This window comes from Falco naumanni, chromosome 4 (genome assembly GCF_017639655.2).
Source record: "Falco naumanni isolate bFalNau1 chromosome 4, bFalNau1.pat, whole genome shotgun sequence".
Taxonomy (NCBI): domain Eukaryota; kingdom Metazoa; phylum Chordata; class Aves; order Falconiformes; family Falconidae; genus Falco; species Falco naumanni.
The window spans coordinates 95,503,834-95,515,928 of NC_054057.1; the positions used below are offsets into that span (position 1 = coordinate 95,503,834).

General features: G+C 35.8%; 1 protein-coding gene across 1 annotated transcript in view; it reads left to right on the forward strand.

The window, feature by feature from the left end:
• Positions 1–12,095, forward strand: part of SUCLG2 (succinate-CoA ligase GDP-forming subunit beta) — a 131,741-nt gene that overhangs the window by 24,707 nt on the left and 94,939 nt on the right. Inside the window, exon 2 of the mRNA XM_040589831.1 lies at positions 2,155–2,296. Within this exon, the coding sequence (XP_040445765.1) occupies positions 2,155–2,296 (142 nt within the window). The remainder of the gene's footprint in view (positions 1–2,154; positions 2,297–12,095) is intronic.

Genomic DNA, 12,095 nt, shown 5'->3' on the forward strand with positions numbered 1-12,095 from the left:
TGTATTTTAGTCTTAGGGTAGTGCTCAAATAACGCATTAATAGTCTCCCATCTACCTGTGCAGATTCAGGTGATGCTTCTCTTTAGTGTAGGTGTATATATATGGATTTTATGCATGTATCAATAATAATGTATTCTGAAGTCCTCATTACGATAATATACGTAAAATAATATAAATAATAATATTTTTATTATGAGGTAGTCTTTAGAGGAACGGTGAAAAAGAGAAGCTTAATGATTGTCAGGGATAAAACTGTTATTTTCTCCAGTCACACTAAAAACTTTCTGTAGCTTGATGGAAACTAAGGGCTTGTGGCATCAGCTTTTAGTTGAAAATCTCTGGCCTTTTTTTATGTGCGACTAGAATTGACCTTCAGGATCCCCCTTGGCTCCTAGTGTTAATCCCTTTCTGGAAATGATGATGAAGTAATAGCTGTTAGAGCCTAACAGAGAATTTATAATAAAAAAAACCAAATTAAACATAAACAATTATTAAAGTCACTTTAAATTTTGACCCTACATTTGAAGGCATTGTGTAAATGTAATAACATCTTGTCTGTGAATAACATGGAGGAATATAAAACATACTGAGGTGCCTGTATGATGCCTAGAATTAGAGGTAGACAGAGAGCATACTGACAATATGTTGGTTTATTCTTCTAAAATATGTTAACCAGGTTATGGTTAAAAGAATTTAAAATGTGTCATTCCGAGCTATTTGTAACTGTTTAAGTTCTGTGGGAGTCACTTTTACAGAAAACATGTGGTTATATACTGTAAAAGATGGGGTTTGTATTTTCTTTATGCATCAATCTTTTGTGCTATGTTTCAAAGCAAACAGGAACAGACTGAGGTTTGCTTTTGATACAACACAGCATTTAAAACTCCAGTATAATGTGCAAAGGGTATGTATTATTGAAAGACTTTAGCATGGTTTTTTTTTTTTTTTTGTTTTCAGTGTAAAGTTGCATTAGGACAATATTTTTTATCGTGCTGTTAGAGATCAAAGTATTACTGTAGTAAATAATCCTCTTTGGCAAACATATCTAAATATATAGTGCTAGCTTGCATACTGTGCTCCTTACTTCAACAGAAAGCAAGAATTGATTGTGGGCTGTCTGCCAGTAGGACAACGGTTTGTCTCTCCATGTGGGGAGACCATCTTTTGTTGGTACAAAATGGGATTATGCCACTGCCAGGAGTCAGCTCCACTTTTGCCATTATACGCTAGGAGTCAGTGACAGCTCCTTAATTATTGCTTTTGTCTGTAAAAAATTATCCTGTGTGGAGAATGTTTCCTTTCTTGAAATCATTCAGTAATGATCCTGTGACTTTTATAGTGTCTACTCCATGTTTACTGCCAAGACAAGCAAAGGTGATGTCTTTTTGTGTGTAAGGTTGCCAAATCTTTGTATGCATTTTATATATATATATATATATACACATATATGTATATACGCATGCACATGCAAGCATCTAAACTGGCATGTTGAGAACGGAAATTAAATTCTTCTTCAACTGTTGTTGGCCTTTCATGGCTGATGTGGTTGTGCTAGCATGCTCAACAAAATATTCTTAGAAGTGCAACCAACTAAGCACAGGTAACAGACTACTGAAAATACATATATTAGTATATAGTTTCCTTCGAGATGATGCTAATTCCATATCAGTTGTTTTTTTTCTCAGATATGGTGCAATAAATGCATGGAATCAGTAGAAATAATTTTCTAGGGAATTATTATATAAAATTTAGTGTAAATAAGGGCATTTAATATCAAGCAATGAATTTGTTTTAAGGTAACAGTCTGTTAATATTTTTATAGAGTAGGATAACATAGAAATGTAAATAGACTTTAGAGTTCAAGCCAAGTTTGCCAATCTGCATCAATATCTAATGCAAGATATTTTGTCTAGCCAAGATCACCCAGTGAGCCTTAGGCACCTTTTAAAAAGTATGTCTAGCTTTCAGAGTACTTCGGATGCACGAATGTTAAGAAAAGGCACTTAGGTAAATCAATACATATTTTACCTTTTCTCTGAAACAGTGTTGTTTAACTGCTGGTTTGAGATAACTATAAGGTGGAAGAGCTCAGTTGGCTGTCTCATGAACTGTTCTTAATGAGTATTATGTTATTTTCCCCTCTTGTTTTTCCAGGCTGTTCAATTAACCCCTAGACGATGGCTGAACTTGCAGGAATACCAAAGCAAAAAAATAATGGCAGACCATGGGGTTACAGTTCAGAGATTCTTCGTGGCCGATTCTGCAAATGATGCCCTGCAGGCTGCTCAGAGACTAAGTAAGTTGACTGATAATGAGAGTCATCTGCTTCATCAGATAGCAATCTGGAAAATAAATTGCTTTCTAATAGGTTATACATAATCTTCAAATTGAGCCTTATTGAAAAGGTTTGGTATATTATCCAGGCCATAAATATATGCTTAATTTCATATGTGAACAACAATTTGTAACAGCAACATATAAAACTTAGTTTCTAAATTTTTTTGTATGCAGCATGTGACATGAAGTCTTTAATTAACATTTTTCATATAATTTTTTGAATAATTCAAAATTCAGAGTAACGTCATGAATGGTTGCTGAGGAAATTTTTTTGTTGTTGTATACCTGATGTAACTTAAGGAACTGAAGTAAATGAACCTGTGTAAAAAGCTGGTTTAAAAACCCCAAAACCTCTATTAAAAAAGCAAAGGAGAAAAAAAAAAAAAAAAAAAAAAAGATTGTGGACTTTCCATTTTAAAAGATATTCTGGACACAGTCCACTTTTGCTGACCCTGGTTTGAGCTGGTGGGTTGGACTAGACAATCTCCAAAGGTCCTTGCAACCTCAACTGTTCTATGATTCTACGAAGGAATAAAATATGTATGAGAGAATTATGCATGTGTATATTTGTTCACATGTATGTTTGTCCATATGGAGAGAAAAGAAAGGTGAGTTGTTACCTATCATCAGTCACTAAAGGGCTTGACAGTGGCTGGGAGAGAAGACCATGCTTCTGGAACTTCATTTTGGTTCTCTTGACAACACGCTGATTTTAGTGTGGTGAACATAAGATGATATTGTGGGTCAGAAATTAATAGTTGGAATACCTTTTCTCTCAAAAGGAAATGCGTTTTAGTACATTTGTCACCCATTTCTAACTCTGAAAGACGTTTTCTACTTTTTAGAGTTAATAGTACTTTGCATAGTTTTCCTCTTTTCATTTAGCTTTTGTTAATATTAATATATCACACATCAAAATGCCAGAGGCCAGACTTTGTTGTAGTGTAATTATGCAGTAACAGGAAGTTTTTTTGTTTTATGCTTTACATAATGCACAAACCACTTAGTTAAATGCATTTTAGATTTGCACACTGGAAAGTAAATTAACACAACTTATATCAAAGATCTCATCAGACCTCAAGTAGCTGAATAGCATTAGCATAATGGCTTGCTAAATCTCTGTAACTTTCTTCAGGTGATGTATTTTTCAGTAATCAGAACCTTCTTATGACAGCCAGTACGTTTGATAATATATTTGAAACAAAAACATTAAATGCAACTGTTATGGTCATTTGTCAGTGCAAAATGAAAAATGCTGATGCAAAGCAAAGATCATAAAATTGGAGGGTTTTCTCTTGTCTGGATGTCTGAGAAAATCAGGAAATGCTAACTGAAGCTGTGGCAGGTATTTAACAAATCTTACAGCACTTAAACTGTCCTCTTCATGATTGAACTCATAAATGGATCGGTCTATCCAATAACTATTACTATTCTCGATCTCTATAACTATTTGGAGAAATAAATTACTCCATTAAAGGCAGTGAACCTCTTCTGTTTTATGATGCCAGATTTATTTTAAATAACTTCTGTAGCTTGCTTGCTTTGCAAATCATGGAAATATTGGCCTAGTTAAAAAAAAAAAAAAAGAAAAAGTTGAAATTTCGATAATCAAAAGTAAAATCTCATACAAAAAATTATATGCTAATGAAACTTTATCACATAAATTGTATGTATTTTAACTGGGTTGGCTTGTTAACACTTCAAAAATAAGTTGGTACCTTTTCATTTCAATGTAATTGCATTCAACCAGGGTGCATTACTGGGCATTAAAGAATTGTGGTTTGTAGTCTGGAGGCTATTTTATGTTGAAATGATTGACACTCCATTGATCCATTAAATAATTAACAACATCCTCATAGTTATTCTGGTAGCGTGCTGTCGTTGTACTTCTAACCTGCACTTTGAAAAATAAGTATCAAGAACAGCAAGTTGTTGTTCCAAGATTTCATCAGATTTATGTTCTTTATGATCCTTCAGACTAGTAGTATCTCTGTCACTCAGGTTTATCTGCACAATTTGATATGAGCTGCCATGTTCTGAATATGCAACCACACAAAGTAAAAAGTTTCAATCAAAACTAAAAGCTTAATCCTACCAGAGGCACAAAAATTTCCAACATAAAATAACAAATTGGAGGTGGCTTTGGGATATTCTTGTTAGACAGGCATTCTGCAGTAAAAAATGGTGAAAGGAGAGGTCAGTCACCCTTGCCAAGTCCTGCTCAAAAATCTGCTGGTTTAGACACTGTATACCACATTGCAGTTGTCTTTAACTTTTGCTTCTGTGAACAAAAAAAGATATGTGCTAACATATTTTGAAGATAAAAATAGAACAAAGTTATCAAAACTTGAAGGGCAAAGGTTCAGTATTTTTCTTGTAAAAGGACGTTCTTTCTATAGGCATGTTATCTTGAATACAGGAGAAACAGTAGTTTTTCTTGAATCTTAACAGCATTGCATCACTCACATGGGTCTGTGTGTGTGATGAAGGGGTACAGGTAAGGAGATTGAAATTCCTGACACGGAAGTCTTTGTGAAGTCACGTATTCACAAATTAATTTCACAGTTTCATCAAATACTACATGCTTGACAGAGCTGTCTGTACTGCTGCAGTGGCTGTGGTCACCAATTTTGCTGTTGTTGGTTTTCCTGTTAATGCAATGGAAAGAGATGGGATTAGATAATTTTTGCTGCTGTCTTCACTTGTCAGGAAGGTGTTAATGCCTGTGTTCTTGAAAGGGTTTGCCTTTATCAAGTATCAGCAGTTTTGTTATAGTTTGCTCATTTTCTCTGTTGCTCTCTCTATTTTTATTAATATGTACACTGAATACGCTGAATGTTAATTTTCTCAAAGATTTTCAAAACTTACCAACAGCACAAAAGGCAGTCTACAAGGAATTTTTAATGGAATTAAAGGATTGGGTTTTTTTCTCCTAAGATAAGAATGGCAGATGTGGAGAAAATTAAAAAGTCACTAATGTTGACTTCAAAAGAAGTTGTACACAATAAGGAATACAGAATTAGGCCCCAAGGAATTCATTGCCTTCTATGTGCTAAGCAATTTTCAGGTGTAAGTCTTACAGAGAAGGCAGTATTACAGCATACCAAGAAATGCAGTCAAACACGGTTTTCTGTTTCATGTTAAAATTCCTGGGTTTTCAAGAGAGGGAAGAAAAAGCCGTTGTGTTGTTTTGCTACAACAGTGTGACATTGCTTGATCTGCCATCTGAAGAAACACAACCTGTAAACAAGTTTTTACCGTTCTAGTGCAGCTATTTAACAGAACAAAGTGAAGTATTTGGGAGCTGTGTTTTTGTCGGAAATAAAAGATCATCTGTTGTTCCTGCATTAACTCACAACTCTTCTGATCTGATTCTCATTTAATGCAGTGGTATGTTAATGTGGGCTTGTTTAGCCAGAGAAGGCATTTGCTTTCTTGCTATTTTTTTCCCCCACCTCATACCGTAGTACTGATAGAAGGAAAAAATCCTTGTATATGCATACGTATGCCCATACTATTAGGGTGTGCACATTTTCATTGCTTGTATTGGGCAGATGCGCCGTGTGTCATTTCAGGGTCCATCGTTTTCTCTAGCCTTCTCCACGAGAGGCCCTTGAGTCTGCTTCAGCTCAGGCACCGTTCTTTGTGTTCTGCCTGATGGAGAAGTTATTAAGGGAACCATCATTTTAAACTAGTAGGTGGACAAAGCTGAGAGGGATTATAATTATGCCAAAGGGTGTTACTATGTACTGTCAATTGGCTCTTTGAATCAGTGGAGAACTTAGAGGTGGTGGAAAATGCTGACAATCCTAAATCAGTGCTGGAAGCTTGGCATGCATTTCTTTTTCTGATTTTTAACAAAAGCAATAGAGTGCTGCCTGTTGCCACTTAGAATGTTTCATTACATTTAGGAATCAGTCAGGTGCAGTGTTCACACTCTATCACAGAGAAATGCAATTGAATTGAGTGCAAGGCTTTTTATTCACTCTTCTTTTAAAAATGTATAACAAAATATAGTCTCTGCATGTCCTATTTCTATTGCCTTATGCATCAGAGAACTCATAAAATTTGGCTTTGGACGGAAGGCATGCTTTTTATATCAGGCTGGAGAGGTAAACATGTATTTTATAAAGAACAGAAGAGGTTTATTGAAGCCTCTTTCCATGAGGTCATTTACCTGTCACCTATTATTCACCATTTTTCAGAATATTGTAAGAGTTCTCAGACATGTGATCAGCAGGCTCCTTCCTATCTCAGCCTGCTGGGCTTTTTTCCCTTGGCTATGTTTAATTTAGATGAAAGGCTGCATCTTCAGATGCTGTCATAGATCCCTTATCTGAAAGTTCATCTTTCCGGTACAAGTTGGGAACACCGCCTGAACATAATTTAAGTTTAGAAGGGATCAAAAATTGATCTTTACCTTGGTAATGTCGTTTTTGTATAGATTATGAAGAAATTGTTGGTGATAATGCTGTCTGCGTTTAATCTAAGCTTTTATGTTAGGAAAAATGAAAAAAGATCCTTGAACCTGGCATTTCTGATGATATTAGAAATGTGAATTTAGGTTCTTTTTTGTTATACCAGGAAGAGCTTTCTATGAGTGTCCTGTACAGACCAGCCCTCTTGTTCAAGCTGTATTTAAGTAGCTAATTTACTCCTCGATCTTTGTATTTGTTGACTGATCTTTTTTTACTGTCATCATGTACTTTGCTTACATGATTTAATTGCCTTGCTTCTCTCCATCAGGGTAAGTAGGAGAGGAATTGCTTCTTTCAGCATTTCTGTGATTTCCATATTGCTTGCCATTGTATGGTTCGCTGTGTGGTAATATTTTTTCACCTGTATGTAATGAGTTATTTCTCAAAAACCCCTATGTACTTAGTCGTTACAACTAATTATTTTTTAGACCACTTAGGTTACGCTTCTCTGCATATGTTGAAAAATCACACGTTGCAGAATAGTGTTTGATGGAGCTGTACGCAAAGAATTGCTCGCTGCTAAGGAACAGCTCTCCCATAAGTCCTCTTACTTTCTCTAACAGCTTTTATTAAAGTTCCTTATACTTAAATTATGGCTTTCTGAAACTATCCTTTCAGGCAAAATAATGTTATAAGTTATTGACTAATATGATTCTATTCTCAAATGGGTACGTATTTAGAAAACAGTCTTTTAAATTTAATAGAGAACTAGTGGTAGTGGAGCTGCCTTTGAGCATTTTTGAGCATTACTGAGTGTGAGTTTCTCCTTGCAGTTTTAGCAGGTTTTCAGTTCATGGATTTTGCCTTCTCCAAGTGGTGAAATCTTAAGACTAGAGCCTATCTGCGTTCTGATGCAACTACTCAATTACAGGAAGGACCTGCTAATACTCTGTTACTCCCAGGCTTCATAGGCACCTCCTGAATGCATCCATTTGAAAGCGCCACAAAATTTGCCATTGTCTGTGGCTTTAGTCTCCTCCTGTCCCTTGTTCGTTTCCTGTTGCTTTTAGAGCCTTTCCTCATTGTATGCATTTTCTCTTGTTTCTTCCTAATGCCATCTTCCACCTTGTAAGTTCTGATTGAGAAAAGCCTCTTCCATTTTTGTGCTAGTCAGTTATATCCTGCCCTACTCACAACAATTATGTAGCTGTTCTGTCCTGCTAAAAGCCACTGTATCTTTGTGTGTGTACTTTTGTGCTTGTTCAAGTGCTTTGCTGAGACCACTATTTACTTAACAATAGTGGCCATAGAAATTAATGTTTCTGTGTATGATCAGAAAACAATCATTACTAACTGTTCAAATAATATTTTTCCTAGATTTGTCCACTTTGAAATGGTTTAATTTTGTGAAAAAATATCCAAATTGTTGTGCCAAAAATTTTAAAAATCTCACTCATGTCTGCAAATGATGAAAACAATAAACTAGAGGAAAAGTTATGAAGGGAATGCCTTGTTTGTTACAGTTATTTAAAGTAATTTTTTGTTAAAACCTTAGTAATCAATATGTCACTGGTCCAATTTATTTACCCTATCTACTAAATGAAAAAGTCAGTCATGGAAAAATCAGAGGAGTTAAGAAAGATGTTAAAGGGTTATGTTTAGTGAAACCTGCTTTACTAGTGATTTTGTTAGAAAGTTGTGGCAAATTTGCTGCGATACAGCTACAGTGCAAAGCTGGAGTATAGTACCTATTTGATAGGTACTACAGGTCTCCTGATGGACCTTCTTCATTTGCTCTCACATTGCTTTTAAGTGCTTTAACTTAATCTGTCTTGGAAGCCAGACCACACTGAGGCACAATTAAGGTGGAATTAGGGTTTGCATTTGAGGATTTCATATACAGTGGGCGTTTGTACTGCTGTGTGGCAGGACCTTTCTCCCTGGACATGAGCCCTAAAATCATACCATTTTCTCCTCTTTGTGTATGTGTTCTGTTTGGTTCATTTTGAATCTTGTAATTCCTGCTTGTTCTCCTTCTCCCTCGCTTCCCTACTGCCTCTGTGATTTGTGGTAAGAAACTTTATTTCACCAAGGCTGCTGAAAATTGGCAAAATTTTAAGCGCAGCAGTACTTAAGCAGTGCATTATCCTGGTAAACCCTGCAAGGGGTCTCTCGCTTAGCTTTACTGCGTGCCTTATTCCCCCTCTTCAGCTTAGCAACATTTTTCCACGTAAGCCCTTGGCACCTGTGTGAAAAATGGGCAGCTGTCTAAAACACACGCGTTTATTGGTAATGGCCACATGTGTTGCGTTCTGCATGCCAGAAAAACAGGCAGAAAAACTTCCAGCCTCCCTAACTGTGATTTTGAGGTTTATTCTTTTTGAAACAATTAATAAAAGATTTTGTCAGAGCTTGCCACTGGGTATTGTGTTGTTTCAAGTTGAACCTTTTTGCTTCAAGTGAAATTACAAATGTTCGCTTTTGAAATATTTTAGAGATGGAAATTTTTCAAAAGACCCTCTATTTCATGAGGAATTACAGAAATAATTAATTTCAAATGCATTGTTATGAAAGATAAAACTGTTTTGTTTTTCTTGTCTGTTCCCTTTGTTAGAAAATTACATGCTGAGTGTGAGTCAGTAAATGCAAGCTTGAGACTGCTTACAATAGTTGGGTGTTTTATAACCATTCTTTGTCACCAAATGTCTTCATATTCAATAGATTTATAGTAATATGAGTAATGGCTAGGGGGGTAACAAATCAAAATCTCATTTCAGATGTTTGACACTAATGTTGTGGTGACTTATTGTTCTGTGTGTTGGATTTCTGATCAAATTACCAAAATAGCTACTTGGCAGTAACAACACAAAGTAAAAAATACTCTAGAAATGGGGTGCTGAATTTTATGTTTAATATGTGCCATAGAAAGTGGTCATTTACAAATTTCACTTGTGTTAAATATATTAGGGGATTTTTGTTTATAAAAGAAGGCAGTGACAGAAACCATAGCTCTTGATTCAGGAATTTTAACAGTTGGTAAAAAATGCATAATTTCACAAGGAAGGTACAAGATGACTGCTGGTATTTATTCCAAACTTGTCACACCATATTTTATAGGTCTTCAAGGTAGTTTTGCAGCTGCAAAACAATAACCAGATGCATAATTGAGAAGCAGCTGCATGAAATTTTCATTTTTTTTATGCATAAAATCAGAACCATTAGACACACTTTACGTATAAGGTATGAAACACTAAACAGTGTTGTTTTCTCTGCAGTACTAGCAGCTGCGTAAGGGAAAGAAATCACACCTTCTACACTCTCTGGATGCTCATCTGCTTCTAAATATTTGGGGAGCGATTACTGAAACAGAATTTCTTTCTTTCCTGTTTTTTGTTTCTCCTTGTTTGTTCCTCTGGCTTGCATTGGAATGTATGTGATAAAGCATTTGCCTTGGTTTTAATTTGTAAACCCGGCTTGTAAAAATCCATCTGTGACACTAAATAGTCTTTTTTTTTTTTTTTTTTTTTTTTTTCCAAATCACCTGTATTCCTGTATTTATTGCTGCTGCTTTTATCTGAATGCCACAGTGTGTCCCCTTCTGGGAATGTCCATTCCTGATGGAAGATAAATGAATTGTGCTGTCTTTTTAGGGTTCTGCCATCACTGACTGCATGCATTTCAAAGGAAAAACTGTATCCAAATTTTTTGTTTCATATAAAATACAGCACTGTTGAAAGAAATAGCAGCTTATTTGAACAATCATTTAGTTGGCACTTGTATTTTCCAAACTATATAGGACAAGGTATAAAATAAGGGTTATTGCCCAGAGGCCATGTGTCACTTCTACTTGAGAATTCTTCTCTTATTTCCTGCGAAGCCTGATTTATGTATTTATTTAAAAGAAATCTGTGTGCTGATAGTTACCATAGCTTAGTGCATTTTTCATAACAACTCCTGCAAATATTGTGGGTTTAACTTGTGACAAAAAGGATCAGCTTCCCAGCTGGCAGTCTGTAGTTTTTCCTTCCTGAGCCTCATTACTATGGCTGTATTGGTGGTGTGAACTTCGCAGTGACTGTGATCACAAGAATTGTACATCTTTGCTTTACATGGTATAAACCGTCAGCAAAAGAAGTATTTTAGGTAATAATTTTGAAATGGTGTTTATTAGTTAGAAACTTGAAATGAGATGACAAAGCTTCTGAGATTGATGGATCTGCACTATGTAGTGCTGCATCGTCATCGTGATCAGTCTCAGTATATAATCTCTTGTGTCAAGGTGTCAAATGCATAATTTATGCTTATGCCTGTAAAATGTGGGGTGTGGGGTTCTTAAACTTTTTCATGGAAGTACTAGTAGCAAAATCATGTTGAATTGAGTTAGTATAAAATCTAAGAGTGGAATGATGGCAATCTAGATATAAGGGTAGTTTATAATTGGCACTTTTTTGTAATATCTGTTAGGTATTTACTAGCAAAATTGTTTCAGGTGGTTGGTAGTTTGGTAGTAATTTCTTGAAAGAAATATATAATCTGTTCCCTCCTCCATACCGTGAACATTTTTATCCTTGAAAGTGATTTTATTTGAGGTTGCAACTTCATCTGCAAAGGGGGGAAATACGACATTAGCTCTGGTTACTCCCTCGTCGCTCCTAGATGTATGGAGACAACCTTGCATTTTGTGGTCAGGCCTCAGGTAATTCGCATGGAAAAGAACAGGAGGAACTGGGCTAGATTTAGAGACTAAAACTGGGAAACTAAAACAGTGAAGTTCTGAGTAGTGATAAGTTCCTTCAAATTAATAGTTAATCTTATGCTGAAAAAGCAGCTCTTACTCAGATGCTTTTCTTCAACTGAACTCTGAATTATTGCTCCGTCTTTTATGATTTCTTTTGTTGAGTGTTTAAAACAACAGTTCTGGTTGTTGCCCTGCTTTGATACTGTCATAATTTCCCTGATCTCCACTAGTGTCCCCCAGGTGATGCAGGGTACAGCAGGAAGGTACTATTGTTAGCTAACCACTTTCTGTATATAATTCAATTGAGGAAGTTGCATTATTTTTTCTAATCTGTCAATTGTTTCCGTCAAATTTGTTATACCTTTTGTCTTTATGGAATAGGTGGTGGTTTAGGATGGGCTGTGATTGACGTGTACGGGTATTGGCTTGTACATTTGCTATAAAAGCACGTGGTTTTGAACCAAACCAGAAATCTTCACTCACAGCTGGCCTTTCAACTTGTATAAAGCTCAGAGAGCACACAGCATACAGCCTCCATACCGTGACTCCCTTCCCCTCTTTTCCTCCCTCCGCCTCCTCCATTCTATGAAGTAATCTTAACT